Raw genomic sequence first — 20,147 nt, 5'->3', positions numbered from 1 at the left:
AAGTGGGAGTATGGAGTAAGGTGTATATAAACTTACATGTGACAGACTGACTTGATTTGTAAACGTTCACTTGAAGCTCAATAAAAATTAAAAAAAAAAAGAAATGTCATTCACATATTTAACCCATGAATGTTTGCAGACACTCAGGTTGTCCATTAAAAACATGATCTCAGAAAAAAAAAAAAAAGGCTCAGAAATATAATAAAAAATATGGACATTTATTATAAATCAATAATTGGAGACAATAGTATGGTAAAATAAAGCACCAGACTTGGACCCTAGAACACATGTTAACTAAGACTTCGTAGGCAAGTTACCTATTTTCTCATCTGTCAAATGGGAATAATACCGATATTTCATAAAGGGTTTTTTAAGATCAAATGAAGAAAACATATGAAAATGCTGGTAGTCAATAAAAGGTTAAAAACGTAACGCCAACTTAAAGTTCACAATCAAATTTAATTACTTTTATCATCAAAAATTAAGATACATTTTCCTCAATCTTAGGTATTTTTATTCTTAATACAAAGCAAATTATCACAATCCTTGTAAACATAATATTTATATCTAAATGTTTCTTCAGTCATCACTGTCACTTCCTGAATCACTCAGCTGCAAATCATTTCCTAAAATAAAAAAGAAATAGCAAAACTAGTAGTAAATATTAAATAATATACTTATTTGTGCATAAAATATATATTATGTAAAATATAACCCCTAAGCTGATTATGTTTGACCAGCATTTTGTCATTAATAATCAGACTACTTATACTGTAAATTAATCAAATTATAACCCAAATAATTAATATTGCCTATAAAGAAAGAAAGAGTATATCAAACTCAAGCATGGCTTTAGTATCACCTACTTTAGTCTTTTTTTGAATACCAATATCACCCTTCCTTTTATACCACTGATTTAATTATATCAGGAAATGAGAGAAAATGTGACTTAGAAGATCATAGTTTTGAAGAGTGAAAAAAATATACATAAGAATTTACTTATAACGTAGTCATAGTCATTTAATAGTGTTTGTCAAAAGTTAGTCATCACTGATTTCTTTTGTAATTCATGTGCTTACAGTCATGAGCTTACTTTGCAGTGGAAGAGACAGTAAACAAATAAACAAATATATAATGCCAAGTAGGTATAAGTCCTTTGAAAAAAAAATGAAATGTATATGGGGATAGGGGTGGGAGGTTCTATTTTAGACAGGGTAGTTGCGGAAGGCCTCTACAAGGGGTGAAATTTGAATAGAGATTCTCATGTAGTGAGAAAACCATGAAAAAACTGGGGAATATTTTCCAACACGGCAGCATGTGCAGATGCCCCAAAGCAAGAGCCTGCTTGTTGTGTTCTCTAACTGCAAAAAGACCACTGTGGCTGGAGTGAAATGAATGAGGAAAAGAATGGTAGGAAATGAGGCCAGAAAGACAGCCAGAAGACCACAGTTCCTAGCCATGGTAGGAATTTTGGATTTTGTTTGAAATGTAATGTAAATTTACTGGAAAATTTTAAGGAGACAACTGACTTGAACCCTATGTGTATCAGTGAACAGACTTTGATGGTGCGGAAGAAACATGGAAGCATGGGGACCAGTTACAAGGCTATTGAAGTCTCTTAGGTAAAAAATAATGTTGGCTTGAACCCATGTGTAACAGGTGAAGGTGTGTTAAGTGGTCAGATTCATAATATAACTTAAAGATAGAGTTGGATTTGGATTTGGGGTATGAGAAAAAGAGAGAAGTGAGGAATGGCCCCAGAAGTTTCTAGTCTGAACAACTGGATGAATGGCGGTATCATTTCCTGAGATAAAAAACACCAGAGGAATGTTTGTGGGAGAAAAATCACACGTTCAATTTTCAACCTGGTAAGTTTGAGATGCCTGGTAAAAACTCAGGCAGAGATACATGGCAGAGGCAACTGGATATATAAGTACGGAACACAAGGTAGAGGTTGGAGTTAAGACAGAGATTTGGGAGTCATTGATTGTAGGGGTTTATTTGAAGCTATGATAATGAATGAAATCACCTGGGTGGTAAATTACAATAATTTACAGAAAAAGATTACTTGGATTTTTTTTTTCACTTGTATATTTTTTACTACTCCTCAATCAACAAAAGGTGAAAAGGTAATACCAGACTTAAGAGGAGTAGTTTTTATGCCATATACAAGTTATTGTAAGAGGTTTCAGTCCGTTTCATGAACTCCAGAAGTAATTGCTGAAAAAACCAAACTTGTTATTGTTGAGTCGATTCCGACTCATAGCAATCTTACAGGACAGAGTAGAACTGCCCCATAGGGTTTCCAAGGAGCACCTGGTGAATTCAAACTGCCAAACTTTGGTTAGCAGCCGAGCTCTTAACCACCACGCCACCAATGATTACATTATTTGATAAAGATGCCTGCTAAAATTTCTTTTGCCCATTTGGCACCCAAGACACTTTTATAATTTTTAAGGCTTAAGTTTTCACTTATTATACAACTATTATGTGACAAAAGAATGTTCAACTTGATATGATGCCTGTAATGAGTTTCTCAGGTGACATCAACCCAAATGTCCTCAGGAGTCTACTTGCCTTTATAGACTTCATGCTATTAAGGTTATATGCGCGGCATCACCATGCTGTTAGCTGAAATGTTCAGTCAGTTTTGAAGATGTGAAACTAGTTTCTGAGTAAGAGTTAGCAAAGGAAATTCCCCTCCAGTCAAAACAGTATTTAATCGTGGTAAAAAGAAAACATACTCATAGCAAGTGTATTCAGACATTAAAATCAATGGCTTATATGAGAGCAGTACTGTCCCCTAGGAGATGAAGTGAGGGGTTGCTTGTCACAGTGATTGCAGACTGCTACTGGGAGGGGTCTAGGAATGCTAAGTGTCTTGCAATGCATGAACCAACTCTTGTACATGTTCTGCAAAACTTCTGAAAATTCAGCTGGACATTCATGTCCTTAGAAGATCTGTTTATAATTTTAAGGTGAGAACCTACTTGCATATTTATAAACTCAAAGTATTCTTTTGCACAGATTTAAAATTCACCGAAATTTACAAGTGTGCAACTCTCATGAAACTCAAGAAAGATTTTTTTTTTCAGAGCTTGATCAAGATTTTCTTTTTTTTAACCATTTTGGAAAGCACATTAGCGATATCAGTGCTGCTCATTGTATTTGGGTTAGCAATACAACATACCAATATTTGTTTGTATACACAGTTACTGCATTCACGGCAATTCTAAGAATGTATATAAATATGAACTGGAAAAGTACATCGACAGGGAACTGCCAGAAATTCAAGCTGTATTCAGAAAAGGACACGAGACCAGGGATATCATTACTGATGTCAGATGGATCTTGGCTGAAAGCAGGGAATATCAGGAAGATGTTTACCTGTGTTTTACTGACTATGCAAAGGCATTCGACTATTGTGGATCATAACAAATCATGGATAACAGTGCAAAGAATGGGAATTCCAGAACACTTAATTGTGCTCATGAGGAGCCTGTACATAGACCAAGAGGCAGTCATTGGAACAGAACAAGGGGATACTGCGTGGTTTAAAATCAGGAAAGGTGTGCATCAGGGTTGTACCCTTTCACCATACTTATTCAATCTGTATGCTGAGCAAATATTCTGAGAAGCTGGAGTATATGAAAAGAACTGAGCATCAGGATTGGAGGAAGACTCACTGACAACCTGAGTTATGCAGATGACACAACCATGCTTGCTGAAAGTGAAGAGGACTTGAAATACTTACTGAAGAAGATCAAAGACTATGGCCTTCAGTATGGATTACACCTCAACATAAAGAAGACCTCTTTAAGTATTAAAAGCAAAGATGTCACCTTGAAGACTAATGTGTGCCTGACCCAAGCCATGGTGTTTTCAATCCCCTCACATACATGTGAAAGCTGGACAATAAATAAGGAAGACCAAAGAAGAAATGACACCTTTGAATTATGGTGCTGGCGAAGAATATTTAATATACCATGGACTGCCCCAATTACGAACAAATTTGTCTTGGAAGAAATACAGCCAGAATGCTTCTTAGAAGCAAGGATGGTGGGATTACATCTCGTATACTTTGGACATGTTATCAGGAGGGATCAGTCCCTGGAGAAGGACATCATGCTTGGTAAAGTAAAGGGTAAGCAAAAAAGAAGATGACTCTCAATGAGATGGATTGACAGAGTGGCTACAAAAATGGGCTCAAGTATAACAACAGTTGTGAGGATGGCACAGGACTGGGCAGTGTTTCATTCTGTTGTACATAGGGTTGGTATGAGTTAGAACCAATTCGACAGCAATACTTTTCCAGTTATTTCAACAAGGTAAATATAAATTGTTGACAGTGTAAGTTGAATATTGTCTTGCTTCTCTTAAATTCAAATTTATTCATTAAAGGTAAGTACAAGCTTTTTTTTTTTTTTTTTACAAGCATATGGCTACTTCATTTTGTCTTCTGGTAAAGCCATGCCTGAACATTTACGAAGTGGAATATAAAACACTTTACTATATTCTTTTTTATTTTTGTCTTTATATTATATTTAATATGTACACAGATTATATTAAGTTATGAACTTCATTTCGAAATAGTAAAGGGAACTTAAAAATATGTTATAAAAGGGAGTATTGGTCATTACGGCAATGCAAATCAAACTCACAATGAACTATCACTTTACACCCACTAAGATGGCCATGATTAAAAAAGTGGAAAATAATCGATGCTGGCGAGGATGTAGAGAAATAGAGCCCTTATCCATTGCTGTGGGATTGAAAATTGGTACAGTCACTGTGGAAACCAATCTGGTGGTTACTCAAAAAGTGAAACAGAATTACCATATAATCCAGCAATTCTACTCCTAGGTATGTACCGAAAATAACTGAAAGCAGGAACACAAACAGGTACATGTACACCAAAGTCCACTGCAGCACTAATCACAATAGCCAAAAGATGGAAACAACCTAAATGTCCACCAACAGATGCATGGATAAACAAAATGTACACAGGATGGAATATTATTCAACCATAAAAAGGAATGAAGTACTGATGCATGCTACAGCATGGATGAATCCTGAAAGCATCCTGCTGAGTGAAGTAAATCAGCCACAAAAGGATAAATATTATAGGATTCCACTTATGTGAAATATCTGGAATGGGCTAGTGGATACAAACCAAATGTTGATTAGTGGTTACCAGGGATAAGCAGGAGAGAGGGGAAAGGATGTCTCGTTGCTTAGAGGACACTGAGCTTCTGTTAAGGGTGATGGAAAGATCTGGAGGGGAATAATGGTGATGGTTACATAACATGAATACAATTATTGGCACTGAATTGTACATGTAAAGAATGTTGAGATCGTAAATGTTATAGTTAAAAAAAAAAGAGTATTGGGTCTGATAAGGTTGAGAAATAGATGAATTCAGTAACACAGAGAGCTTATTTCCTTTTATTAGGAAACTTCCAGTTTGGATAAAATATGTCAGGAAAAGAAATTTCACTTTTTTGTTTTTGTTTTAAGAAACAGTTGGTTTAGAAAATATAAAAATGATTCTTCAACTGAAGAGACTTAACGTTTGCAATAGTTGACTTTTCCCATCTATATGTTTCCACTGCAGACCCTGATAAGGTAAATATATGAACTCCAGATTCGACTTGACGGGAGTGGGTTTTTTGGTAGATATATCCTTTCCAGCCTAGATTTGATTAATATATCAGTTTGATGAAGAGTAAATCAGAAGCCAATGGCCAAATCCAAGTAGATTTTAATAAAAAGGAAAACTAAAAATTTTAGAGAAACTACCATGATTTCTACAAATGACAGCCAAGAGCCTGGAGCCGGTTTGTGACAGCATACTTGATTGGGAGAAAAGATTCTCACCTCTTTTAAACGTCAAAGCAAAGGTTAGAATTGTCTACATGTAAGTAAATAACATTTGTGTGGCCCTCGAAAAAAAAATTTTTTCCATATAGCAATAACAAAAGCTACAGTAGTAGAGTTATTAAGCCAATTTTGAAAAAAAAAAAGAAATTTAAATAATCAACTCTTTATTCATTAACAAATTACAATAATAGAAAATAAACTCTCTTTGTGCTATGATTACAAGCTTTTTAAAGATTTTTTTTTTCCCTAAAAAGCCTAAGAACATTTTGAAAACAAAAGAGGTGCAAGCCGCAGGAAAGGCTAAGGAACACTCTGGTTTTCCTTCTAAAATGTAAGTAAGTTTAATTCTGCCAAGGACTTCTTCTCTCCTGGCCAGAGCCATTGCTTCACTTCTCTTTTCTCTCCTGCTTTAAAAAAAAATACTTTAGCTCCCATCAATTAACCCATTGCCTGACCGCTGGAACTCTGAAATACCGCCCTCCCTTCAATCTCTCCTCTTTGTCCACCTGTGTCTGTGGTTCTCTTAGGACTCTGGAGTGGTGGCGACAATAGCCATCTCTCCTCTCATCTCCACATGCCCCACTGCATGTCAAGCTTCCACTTTCTATCAAACCAATCTTACTTTGAAGTTCTCTCTTTTCCCCTCTCCTGTTACGATTTTGTTATGATAGGTCTGGGACTAGAACATTCCCCCAAATCATCTAATCCAGTGCTTCTCAACTCTAGCTGCACCTTGGAATCATCTTTTGAAAAATACTGATGACTAGAACCCAACCCAAACTGAATGGGTCAGGGTGACCTAACCCAACAGAGCTCACTCTGAAGTTAAACTCTAATGACCCAAGTGAGTTTTAAGCCATATGGCTATCTCTCAAATAAAATAATAATGGTACTTACCCAATTCATAGAAAAAAATGAATAGAATTATTTTCAGTTTTAAGTTTTTTTCCTCTTCTAAATTTATCTTATTTCTTAATAGCATTTGGCTAGCATGTCTGTACTAGAATCATAGTATCTGATATAGCACAAAATAGTTATTTCAAGTTCACTTTATAAATATTTCATGGTGTTCTACATACAGCACCATCATTTCCAAGATGTACTGTCTTGAAAAAGGTTCTGAAAGCATCTGCAGAGTCCAGAGAGAAACAGAGGGAAAATTAAAGTAAGAATTCAAGAGAGACTGAAGTAAACTTTGTTTTCAGTATTAAGGAAATTTTATTGCCATTCTCTAAGTAGTGTTCATTCATCGTAATGCCAAGTAAACAGTTAACTATAAACTTCTGTCTTGATAAACTTATATCCAGACAAAAAGAAAGCCATATATTTTGTATTGAAGTAAGACAAAATAAAATAATTCATGTTTAAACAGCATGGCGACTATATATATCGAATAAAAGCCCTTTGCCTAAATGAAAAAGCAAAAAATCCAAGCCTCTTGCACATTTCAAAAAAAAACCAAATATACAAACCTTATCTAGACATACTGTTTCATTTTGAAAAGGTGCAAAAGACCTCTAAAAAAGTTCTATTATAGGCCCTTAAAAAAAAAAAGTGAATGTTAGAGTCATAACACAGCAATTTAACGAACTGATATAAACCTGTTCAGCCAGCTCATGTACTCATGAACATGATTTTTAACTTCATCAAAACCGCCAATTCATCCACTGACTCCTTGTTCAGTCCTCAACCTTCTCAATCCAGTTTAAATACTTTGATCTATTATTACAGCCACTCCCCTGAAAACAACCTCTATCACATCTACCTAGCAAAGTCCAAATCATGGATGCACCAATCATACACCTGTAATCTAGCTGAGCACTGCTGGAGAAAAAAAGAAATCACACAATTTGGTAACTGTTATTATAAATGCATGGTTACTGACCTCACATGGGTGCTGAACGCTGACAATCTTACTGTTTGACTAATTAGCTCACTCTTCAGTTCTCTAAAATTTCACACCTCCCACATTCTCCCTAAACCTCTCATCCCTTTCTCCCTTGAGCTGATGACCTAGCCTTAGATTCCATGAATAGAGTTCATCAGACAGGAACTCACATCTTCTAACCTACAAGTCTACAAAGCCCTTCTCTCTGCATTTCTTATCTTCCGTGTTATTATAACTGAGGCAAGCTCCCCCTATCAAAGGTTAATCTCTCCACTTGTGCTCTAGATCCTGTCCCTTACAGAATCTTGGGTACTTTGCTCAATCAGTTATTCCCACCTTCCCAGCAGCATTCAAACATGTTCTAGCATCTCCCATCATCAGTCCTGACTCCTTTTCTCAGATCCTACATTCCATCCCAGACACTGCTGTTTCTCAGCTAAGCTTCTCAGAGTTGTCAAATTAGACTATCTCCAATTCCTTACCACTGTCCCTTCATTCATACTTCAATTTACTCCAGTTTGGCTTCCCTCCCCACTAGTCCACCACAACTTCTCTTTCCAAGATAACCGATGACTTACATGAAAATAAATTCAAGAAACACATTCTCTCTTACCAGTCCTACTCGGCAGCATGTTAAAGAGTTCAATCTTTTCTTCTTTATAACACCCTCATTTCACTTCAGCTATCACAGTCTATCATTTCCCCCTTCTATCATGCTGGAAACCCTGGTGGTGTAGTGGTTAAGTGCTATGGCTGCTAATCAAAGGGTCAGCAGTTCAAATCCACCAGGCACTCCTTGGAAACTCTATGGGGCAGTTCTACCCTGTTCTATAGGGTCGCTATGATCGGATTCGACTTGATGGCACTGGGTTTGGTTTTGGTTATCATGCCACTTCTTACTCGTCTTTGCAGGCTCGTCATTCTCAACCTAAGGTGTAAAAAATTAGGACTCTGTCCCAGACCATCTTTTTTTCTCACTCTCTACTCTCTCCCTACTTGGCATGCCCATTGACATAGATATTTCATCCAATTGTTCTCAGGATGGGATAAGCCTCTCGAATCAAATTTTCCCTTTATCATTTGCTAGCAATAACTTAAAATGGCATTCATTTTGATTCCATCGGTTTGGAATTTGAAATCAATTAAATAAGGTATTCATGATTTTTACTAAGCAGCAGCAGAACTCCAGATTAGGCTATGATACATTGTTACAGCTTCAACTATACGTGTACGTGTATTTGTACATGTCTGTGTATGTGTGCAAGGAGCCCTGAGGGCTCAGTAGTTAAATCGCTTGGCTGCTAACCAGGTCAGCAGTTTGAACCCACCAGCCACACCGAGGGAGAACAATGCAGCAGTCAGCTTCTGTAAAGATCTATAGGCTTGGAAACCCTATGGCGCAGCTTTACTTGACTGCAATTGGTTTTTGGTTTGGGGTGTATGTGTGTAGAGCTCTACCATTTTTTTTTTTTTTTTATTGCATTAAGCTCTAGACCATATTTTGAACTGCCTGACAGTTTCTACTCTAGCCATACTGCCTTTTTATCAAGTCTTCAATATGTCAAGCAATCTTTCTTTTCTCAGGGCTTTCACTGCACTTCCTCTTTAATCTCCCTCCAGCAGGAAACCCTGGTGGCATAGTGTTTAAGAGCTATGGCTGCTAACCAAAAGGTCAGCGGTTCAAATCCACTAGGTGCTCCTTGGAAACCGTATGGGGCAGTTCTGCTCTTCCTATAGGGTCACTATGAGTTGGAATTAACTCGATGGCAATGGGTTTGGTTTTTTTGGTTTGTTTGATTTTCTCATAATTCCCTGGGCTTTTCCTGGAAAACACTGCCATGAACTGTAATTACATAGGCATTGTGTAATTTGTGGATTTTTCAGTCTCTCCCACTAGGCTAGAGGATTATGAGGGTAGGGGCCATGTCTGCTTTATTTTCCCTTGAATTCTCAGCACTTAGACCAATGTCTATTTTTTTAAAAGCACAGATATTCTCCATCCTTGAAAATACTTTGTGTTTCTATTGCCTCCTTTTTATTCTACTCCTCTTTTTCCTTTGAATGACATAAAATAAAGGGGATCCAACTGTCTTTACCATTGTTCCTGGTAAACTCTCTATATATGAAGCCTCATTTAAAAAATACTACTGTAACCAAGAGTTCCCTTTTTGGCAAATAGTTTTAACACCTGCATACCTTTAATTACCAATATAAAGTATTAAACATTTATTTTATGGTTTGTTAGTTGTTAGTTGCCATGGAATGGATTCTGACTCATGGAGACCCCATGTATTGCAGAGTAGAGCTGCATTCCACAGAGTTTTCAAGACTGTGAACTTCTGGAAGCCAGGCACCTCTGGGTGGGTTCAAACCGCCAACCTTTCAGCTAGTAGTTGAGCACTCACCTGTCTGCGTCACTCAGGGACTCCTATTTTGGTGATACATTTTATATAGATAGATAATAAATAACAACAGAATAAACACTTATGACCCCTCTACTCAAGGTTTATAAAATCTTAATATTATGCCTTATTTGCATATTTTAAAAGATTAAAATTTACAGACATAATTGAAGCCCCTGTGTACTATCCCCCAATCTCATTCATCTCCTTCTCCACCCAGAGACAACAATGTTTTGTACATTTACTGTTTATCATTTCCATGGATTTTAACACTTCTATTATGTCCCATGAACATTACAAAATATCATTTTGTAGGTTCTTAAAAAAAAATTTTTTTTTTTAATCTTTATATAAATAGGATAATACTCTACTTATCCTGCAACTTACTTTTTCTCATTCAACAGTTGTTTTCTGAGATTTTTTCCATGTTGAGGGTGATTCTAGTTTACTTATTTTAACTCCTATAATATTCCCTTATAAGAATACCCCACGGTTTATCTATTCTCAATTTTTGCATATGGTATGAGGTAGGAATCCAATGATTTTTTTCCTAGAAGGATAATAAACTGTATTAGAACCATTACCTGAATCTTTAATCCTTCCTGCTTGACATGTAATGCTAAAACTGTGAAACAGCAAGTTTCCACGTAACTATGAGTTTGTTTCTGGACTCTATTCTATTCCATCAATCTATTTGTCTTTCCCTGTGCCAATATTATACTTTGAGTTATATTAATTCTTGATATGGCGTTGGGCAAGTCTGTCTGCATCTTTTCAATTGCTTTAGCTATTCTTTTCCCTTTGTTCTTCCACATAAATTTTAGGAACTACTTGTCTAATTGCATAAAAAGCACCTAAGAATTTTAACTGAATTAATTTGGAGAGCGCTAACATCTTTATTAAGCTGTATCTTCCAAGCCACGAACATAAAATACACTTCCATGTATTCTGGTCATCTTTCAGGTTCACCAATGTTTTCTATTTTTCTCCGTAGTCTTTCACATATTTTGTTAGATTTATTCCTAAATATCTTAGAGTTGTATTACTACTGTGATCGTGATTTTGAAATTATAAGCCCCAAATGGTTATTACTGGTATATAAGAATACTACTGACTTATGCATAATTTTTTAATCCATCAATCTTTCTAAATTATTTTATTAGTTCTATAGTTCACCTGTTGATTCACTCAGATTTTCAATGTAGGCAACTGTGTTACTTACAAATAAAGAGTATTTTATTTCTTGTTTTCAATTCTTATATCTCATTTATTTTACTTGTTGTATTGCATTTGCTAGGAATTTCAGTACAATGCTGGATAGATATCATATTAGTCCTCCTTGTCTTGTTCCTAACTTTAACGGGAATACTTCTAGAGTCCCTATTAATATGATGTTTGCAGCAGTTTTGTTTTTGTGACTAACTTTTATCAAGTTAAGGAAATATCCTTATATTCAAACTTTGGTAAACATTTTAAAATTAACAAATACTGATTTTTTCAAATGGCTCTTTTGTTGAAATTATCATATGACTTTTATATCCTGTTAATGCGGTGAATTATACAGATACACTTTCAGATGTTGAACACGTCTCACGTTTCTGTGATGGACTCATTTGGTCACGATTTAGCTTGTTTATTTTAACTACACTGATAATTCTATTTGCTAATACTTTACTTAGGAATTTTACATCCATGATTTTAAGTAAAGTTGTCTACAATTTTTTTTTGTCTTATTCCTGTTCAGTATTGATATCAAGATTATGCTAATATCAAAGAATTAGGTAGCTTTCCCTTTTTTTCTATTCTCCAAAACAGTCTGTAGAAGATAGTAATTATTTGTTTCTTGAAACTTTGCTAAAATTCATCTGCAACACTGTCTTCAGTTTTACACTGTGTTAGGGATGTGGAGACGGAGTGGAGGAGGAAGAGACTTTCATTTGGTTTAAGTTCTTTAATTACATTGGTTTATTCAGGGTTTCTATTTCTTCTTGAGTCAGAGTTGGTAAATTATACTTTTTCTAGAAAATCATTCATTTCTATGGCAAATTTTTATAAAATTTTCATACTTTAAAGAATAAAAGTATATTTTACCTAAATTTTAACCTTTTTCATTATATATATATTACATACATATATAAAATTTTCCCTTTTCTTTTTCTCTTCATCAGCCCTTGTTCGAGGTCAGTCTATTTCATTAGTTTTTGAAGAAACGACTTTTAGTATTGTTGATCATCTAATATGTCTTTGTTATCTATTACATTAATTTTCACTTTTACGCACATTATTTCCTTCTAATTTCTTTGACTTTAATTTGCTATTGTTTTTCTAGTTCCTCAAGGTGAATACTTAACTCATTTATTTTCAACTTAAAAAAAAAAAAAAATTTGTTTTGAGGCCATAAATGTCCCTGTAAGTACCATCTTGGCTGCACCCCAAGTTGCTGACATAAATGTTCAATCATAAATATTTTTAATTTCATTATAGTTTCCTTTTTAACATATAAGTTATTAGACATATGCTTTGAAGTTTCTAAACTGTATATTTTAAACTAATTTTAGTTATTTATATTTTAATTGTCAGTCATCTAATGTGATCAGTAAAATATGAATTCGTTGAAGTTTATTATTTCCTTTAACCTAGTTAGTAAGGAGTAACTTTTTGTAAATGTTTCATATGTACCTTAAAATAATGCTTGCTCCTCACTTCTGGGTTGTAGGGTTCTATATATTTACTATTAGAACAGGTACATTAATTATGTTGTTCGGATTTTATACTTTTACTAAATTATAATAGAGATTTGACAATTTTTGCTTTACAGGTACACACACAATATGTATTTTAATACCAAAACCAAATCAATTGTCACTGAGTTGATTCCAACTCACAACAACCCTACAGGACAGAGTAGAACCGCCCCGTAGGGTTCTCAAGGAGCAGCTGGTGGATTCGAACTGCCGACCTTTTTGTTTAGCAGCCAAGTTCTTAACCACTGTGCCACCAGGGCTCCATTTGGTGAATGTATGCTATTATGTGCATACAAATTCAGACTTGTTTATTCCCCTGGTGAACTGAAACTTTTATTGTATTTAGCAACCTTCTTTATCTCTAGAAATGCATTTTCTGCCTTAAATCCTATTATTTCTGATATTTATATTGATAATCTAGCTTTTTGTTTTGTTTAGATTAATACTTATCTTGCATCATTTCAATGCCTCTATTTTCAGTGTATGTGGATTTTTCTTTAGGTATTTTGTTAAAATCAGTAAATATTTTTAAAAAACAATCTGATAATCTTTTTAGTTACTGCTGATATATTGGGATGTATTTGTACCTCATTTTTTCTGTTTATCAATCTTATGGCTTCTTTCAGTTTCCCTTCTCTGACTTTTATTAGATAAAGGTTTTTATGCCATTTTTCCTGTTTAGTAGAACTGCCCCATATGGTTTCCAAGGAGCACCTGGTGGATTCAAATTACCAACCTTTTGGTTAGCAGCTGTAGCTCTTAACCACTGTGCCACCAGGGTTTCCATTTATGATATAAAAGCTATAAATTGAATTTTTATTCATTAAGTGGTTACTTTTAAAATTTTCGATATATAATTAACCATGAAGTTATCTACCAAAGACCACGACTATTCAGTGCTTTTATCCTCCTTCTACCAATGATCAAGAAGATGGCACAGGAACAGGCAATATTTTGTTCTGTCATACATAAGGTCACCATGAGTCAGAGCTAACTCAATGGCAACTAACAACATCTTCCTCCTATACATAACAAGGTTCTTAGCACATCTAAATTGACTATTCCTTCTCTCATTTAGCAACTGTCATTTAGAATTCTAGCCTTACCCTTTCATGTCCAAATATCCAAAACATAGTTGTTCTTTATGGTCAACAATTAGTCAAATATATTGACGTTTTATCAATTTCTTTGTTCACTACTGTTTCTCATATTGTTCACTTATCCTCTGTGTTCACTGCAGTGGTCAGAATCCTCACCTCCCCTGTGGGATACCTGAGTTCAGCTCCAGGCCAGTGTACCTCATGTGCAGCCACTACCTGTCTGTGGAGGGTTGCACATTGCTGTGGTATTGAAGAGTTTTCAGAGGAACTTCCAGACTAAGACTGACTAGGGAGAAAGGCCTGGCAATCTATTTCTGAAAATCAGCTAAGGAAAACCCTACAGAGCACAATGGTCTGATGCACAACTGATCATGGGCATGGTATAGGACCAGGCAGTGTTTCATTCCATTGTGCATGGTATCACCATGAGTCGGGGGCAAACTCGACAGCCACTAACATAGACGGTAAACTCTATGATTTTATGTGCCTGAAAATGATATTGCTCTTGAATGACAGTGTAAAATTCTAGTTAAAATTATTTTCCTTTAGCACTTTAAAGGTATTTCCCACTCCTTTATCTTCTGACCTACCCAATTGGCTAATGAGTAGTCTTCTGTGGTCTTTTGTTCCTTTGTAGACAATCTGCCTGCTTCTCTGTAGCTTTTAAGATTGTCTTTTTTACTCTTGATGTTCTGTAGTTTCACTACTCTTCAAAGTCTAGATATATTTTTACTTATCCTGCTTTGTAGCTAGAGTAAAGATTCCTGTCTTTCTTCAATTCTAGAGTATTCTCAGAGTTGACTTTTTACACTGTTCCCTCCACTACCTCCTAAAACTCCTACTGCACAAATTTTCAATCTTCTCTATCCTCCTTTTTTCGGAACTGTTCTCTCATTTTATTTCTCTCACGTATGCTGTGTGCCGGCATAGTTCCTCAGTATTATCTTCCATTTCACTAATTTATTCTTCAACTGTGTCCAGTCTCAAAATTGTTTCTCATCAGTTTTTTTTTTTTAAATTTCAATGACCAGTCTTTCTAACTGAGTGTTTAAAAAATATCTATTGCATTTGGCTTTATTCCTGCCTGGCTTTGTTTTGTAATTCTTTTTTAAAGAAAGTTTTATGTCTTCATCCTCTCTGAGTGTATTTCTTTAAATATCTTTGTCTTAAACTGTATTATAAAAGGATTTTCATTTGGAATGAATCCCTGCTCCAACTGTTTATTTTTTTGGCTGATCTCTTAGCATTAGAATTTTTTCAAATGTTTTAGCAAATATTTGCTCATTTTGAGGGGGAAATTTCTATTTTTCTCTGCCCTCACACAACTCATTACTTATGGTTTTGTGGTTCCCTCTGCTGCTCCTCTAAGACCTTTTACCAGAAACAGGTTTCATAAGCCCATTTGGGGGTTGCTATCTCCTGGGATATTGGCAACATGGCAAATCCCATCAAGGAGGAAATGGGTAGCAAATCCTACCAACACTATACTCACAGCTTCCTAAAACCAATAGCTTCAGTCAGTATGTAAATAACCATTTTTCTAGTCTCCTTTTATTAATTGAAGATTACTCCCATTCTACATCCCCCAAAACACACACACATTCTCTGGCTCCAAGTAGAAAGCATGGCTCAAGTCCCCTGAGTCACATGAAGCACTATTAAACTACCTTTCCCTGAAAGTACCAAACTCCTTACAACCACCACCTCCTTTTGAATTCAGAGCCAATAGCTTCAGCTCACTAAGCTCACTGTTTTGTATTTGTTCTAGTTTCTTGTGTATGGAGATGTCTACCTTATATTTGATCCTGGCCATGTCTGATTTTTATCTTTTTAGACTTTATGCATTGTTACTGTATGCTTGGTACAGAAGTAGTTTTTAAAACATTAATTCACGGTGCCACATTGCACCAGAAAACCACTCTAGAGTTCTAAAAAAATTTTAAAATAGAAAATCTCACAAACCCCTCTAAAGTTCTACAAGGCAAGGATGCCAAAAACACAATCTCCATTTTCAATGAGGAAGCTGAAATGATTTGTTAATGATCACATAATAACTAATACGTAATGAAGTAAGGAATATAATACAGATATTATGATTCCTAGTCATGTGCTCTATCAACTACAGAATTCAGTAATTTCTGAGAATGTTTTCTTAAATTTTACTCAGTTTCTCATTCAGTCCAACCAAGCTGAGTTTTTTCCATGTTCTCCTGACCATACAAGATATCAGTTGTTGCAATTTCACCTCCCAAGTCAGGAATAATAGCACTGAAGACCTAAATCACTCTACTTTTGAAAGATCTTTCCTGGTTCCTAGTTAACTCACAGCTTCTACTCTCTTTGCCACCAATTTTGGCTCTTTTCTTCTTTGGTTCTGTTATTAGGCTGGAGCTAGTCAGTCTTTCCTAGATGCTTACTTTTTTCATTGTTAGCACAGTGAGGTTAGTTTTAAATATACAGATGGAAAGTTCCATTCTTCCTGAGAAGAATCGAATTACATTCCTTTATTAAAAAGCATTTACTGAACATCTACCATGTATCAAGAACTGTGCTAGGCACTAGTATTCACTGATAAGCAAACAAACAAGATCCCTGGTTTCTACTCTAGAGGAAGAGAGCAAATCACACAAACAGCTGTAAAATTATAATTGTGACAACTGAAATAATGAAGAGATACCTGATGCTCTTGAGAATCTATAAAAAGGGGGATATGACATTGTCAGAGGGTCAAGGAAGGCTTCCCAGACAAAGTAAATCTTAATTTGGAATCTGAAGGGGGAAGAGTTAACTACATGAAGAGAAGGAACGGCATACAAATGGGCTCTGAGGGGTGAAAGTATGATTGAGTATAGTCGTGGAAAGAAGGCAAGTGTTGCTAGAACAGGAGGAGCAAGACCATTAAGTTATGGCATTTTATCTCTATCCTAAAAGAAACTAGAAGCTACTGAAAGGTTAAAATCAGGAGACGTGAAAATTATATTTGAATAGCGAAAAGATCAATCTGGCAGCACTGCAGATAATGGATCAAAAACGGGTTTGAGTGGATAAAGGGTGAACCAGTTAGGACCTCATTGGAGTAGTTAAAGCAAGAAAATACAGAAATTATAAATTGGGCAAAGGACATGAAGAGAAACTTTACCAAAGAGGACGTTCAAGCAGTGAACAAATACATGAAAAGATGCTTATGGTCATTAACCATTAAGAGATGCAAATCAAAACTACAATGAGATGCCATCTCACCCTGGCTAAAATGGCAGTGATTAAAGAACAGGTAACAACAAATGTTGGTGAGGATGTGGTAAGATTAGAACCCTTATCCATTGTTGGTGGGAGTGTAAAATGGCACAACCACTGTGGAAAATGGTACGGCGCTTCCTCAAAAAACTAGAAATAGAACTACCTTATGATCTAAAATCCCACTCCTAGGTATATACCCTAGAGACCTAATAGAAGTGACACAAACAGACATATGCACATCTATGTTCATTGCAGCATTACTCATAATAATAACAACAACAAAAAAATGGAAACAACCTAAGTGCCCACCAACAATGAATAGATAAGCAAAATGTGCTACATACATACAATGGAATACTACTCAACCATAAAAGCAATGATGAGTCACAAAACATATAATAACATGGGTGGACCTGGAAGTGAAATAAATCAAACTCATAAGGACAAACATGGTATGATCCCTCTTTTATAAGTAGATAAGAATATACAGACAGAGAGAAGGAGAAAATATGGCAAATTGAACCAGAGTGATGGGGTGGAGATGCAGAGAAGTAGATGAATTTGAGAAATATTTAGAAGGTAAAATCAGTAGAACTTGGTGAAGGATTGGCTACACTGTAAAGAGGAAGAGAAAGTTAATTCTTGAATACCATCAAGCTTCTGGTTTGCATAATTACATGGCCACTGCTTTTCAATTAGGGGAAACACTGTGAGCCAAAGATTATGAGTTGGTATCGGACAAAATGAATCTGAAGTGTCTTTTACTAAGAGATATGATGTTAGACATACGGGTCTAGAGCTCTGAAGAGAGATCTGGACTACAGAAATAAAGTTGCAAGTTATCTGCACATAAGTATTGTTTGCAAAAGAAATGTGAAGGAGACTATCTTGGGAAAAAGTACAGAATTAAAAGAAAAAGGGACTTATGACCAAACACTGAGGAACTACAACTCTAATGACTGAACAGAGGATTGTAAACCTGCAAAGGAGAGAAAGAAGAGTACCTAGAAGACAGGAGAAAAACTAAGAATGTGTTATGTCACAGAGTCAGAAGAAACTGAATAATTCAATAAAAAGGCGATAGTTAATACTGTCAAATCCATAAAATAGGAATCTTCCTCTTTACTCAAATTTTAGATCATAATCCATATGGCAGTACTGTGAATTCTTACTTTTCCAACTGCCTGTGTTTACATATACTTACTTAAAGTGTTCATCATAAGGCCACTGTTGTCATGAAATCTATTATAACTGGCTTCTGCATCAGGAATCTTGTACTGTGGCATGGCAGACGTGGTATGATGTCCTGAGTTATAATTCCCTGGATCAGAAGGAGAGGATCTGCACTCTTCATTTTCTGAGTCACTAGAACTATCCTCACTACTTGAAGATGACGAGCTTTTGGAATCTGATGAACTATCACAACTACTCATCTGGTCCATTATACTAGCTTCTGCTTTCAGTTCTGAAAATAAAATAAAAACAGATAGGTTAAATAACATATAACAAAATTTAAATGTATTTTTTCCTAAGAAGTTGTTGATAAGGAATAAATAAGACCAAACATACATTTACAGAATTTAAAGCATTTTATTTAAAATCCTCCTCAAACATCAAGCATATTTCAAAAATGGGTTTTTGAAAATTTAAAGAATTCAGTGACAATGGCCACAGGCAATATCTAAATCCATGCTTATTTATACCACTGTACTTAAATACATATGTAAATCGAATTATATATACTATATATTTCATGTTAAGGATCTCTCATACTGCCATATGATCCAACCTCCCAAAGGTCATGTTTACTTCTTATTTAAATTCTTACAAGTTTTTTTAAGCATTTACAAACATACAAATTTTGTTTTCAAAAGTGTTCATATATATGTATGCTATAATCCCTTCTGGGCACTTGGAATTTTCCCATTTTTTTCTTAGTACCAAAAATGATGCATGAAACATTATTGTGTGACTAAAAATAAAAAAACCAGACCTGTTGCCATCAAGTCAATTCTGACCCATTGTGTGACTAGTATGCAGATATGGGTATGCAGATATCTACTATCTATATATTTATACAAGTTTTGTTGTAGGAGAAATTACTAGAACTTCTATGCAAAAGATATGTACATTTTTAATGCTCTTGTTAGGTGATGATGAGTTGATTTTTGACTCATAGTGATCCCATGTGACAGAATTGAACTGCACTATAGAGTTTTCTAGGCTGTAATCTTTATGGAAAGAGTCTTGGTGGCACAGTGGTTAAGTGCTTGGCTGCTAGCCTAAAGGCTGTGGTTCGAATCCATCAGCCTCTCCGCAGGAAAAAAGATGTGACGGTCTGCTTTCATAAATATTACAGCCTTGGAAACCTTATGAGGCAGTTCTACTCTGTCCTATAAGGTTGCTACAAACTGGAATTGACAGGATGGCAATGGGTTTAATGTTTATGGAAGCAAATTGCCAGGTTTTTCTCTTGTGGAGCCACTAGGTGGGTTTGTACCCCCAACTTTTTGGTTAGTGCTTAACTACTGTTTTACCAGGGCTCCTTTTAATAATTATTACTAAATAAAAAAAAGGATAATGATAATGATAACAAACCCTAATATAGTATCCATGTGCTGGACACTGTTCTACGTGCTTTACATATAAAAATTGCTCTTCAAAAAATAAAGATTTGTCAATTTATACTCCCTCCAACCATGCTTGAGCACGATTATTTCCTTTATATCCTCATCAACACTGGAAGGTGACATATTTTTTAGCTACTGCAATCTCAAAACTGAAAAGTATCTCTTAATCTTAAAATGTGCATTTTAATAGCATCGTGAGTCTGATTGCTTTTTCACATATCTTAGGCTGTGAAAATTTTGCATGTGATAAAAATGACCTTTCCTAT

General features: G+C 35.3%; 1 protein-coding gene across 1 annotated transcript in view; it reads right to left on the bottom strand.

The window, feature by feature from the left end:
• Positions 1–414: 414 nt before the first annotated feature.
• Positions 415–20,147, bottom strand: part of EAF2 (ELL associated factor 2) — a 48,159-nt gene continuing 28,426 nt past the window's right edge. The window contains exons 5-6 of the mRNA XM_049877758.1: positions 18,456–18,716; positions 415–626 (exon numbers count right to left, since the gene is read on the bottom strand). Coding sequence (XP_049733715.1) covers positions 580–626; positions 18,456–18,716 — 308 coding nt within the window. The 3' untranslated portion in view covers positions 415–579. The remainder of the gene's footprint in view (positions 627–18,455; positions 18,717–20,147) is intronic.

Source organism: Elephas maximus, chromosome 1 (assembly GCF_024166365.1).
Source record: "Elephas maximus indicus isolate mEleMax1 chromosome 1, mEleMax1 primary haplotype, whole genome shotgun sequence".
Classification (NCBI taxonomy): domain Eukaryota; kingdom Metazoa; phylum Chordata; class Mammalia; order Proboscidea; family Elephantidae; genus Elephas; species Elephas maximus.
This window is presented reverse-complemented; position numbering and strand designations above follow the sequence as displayed.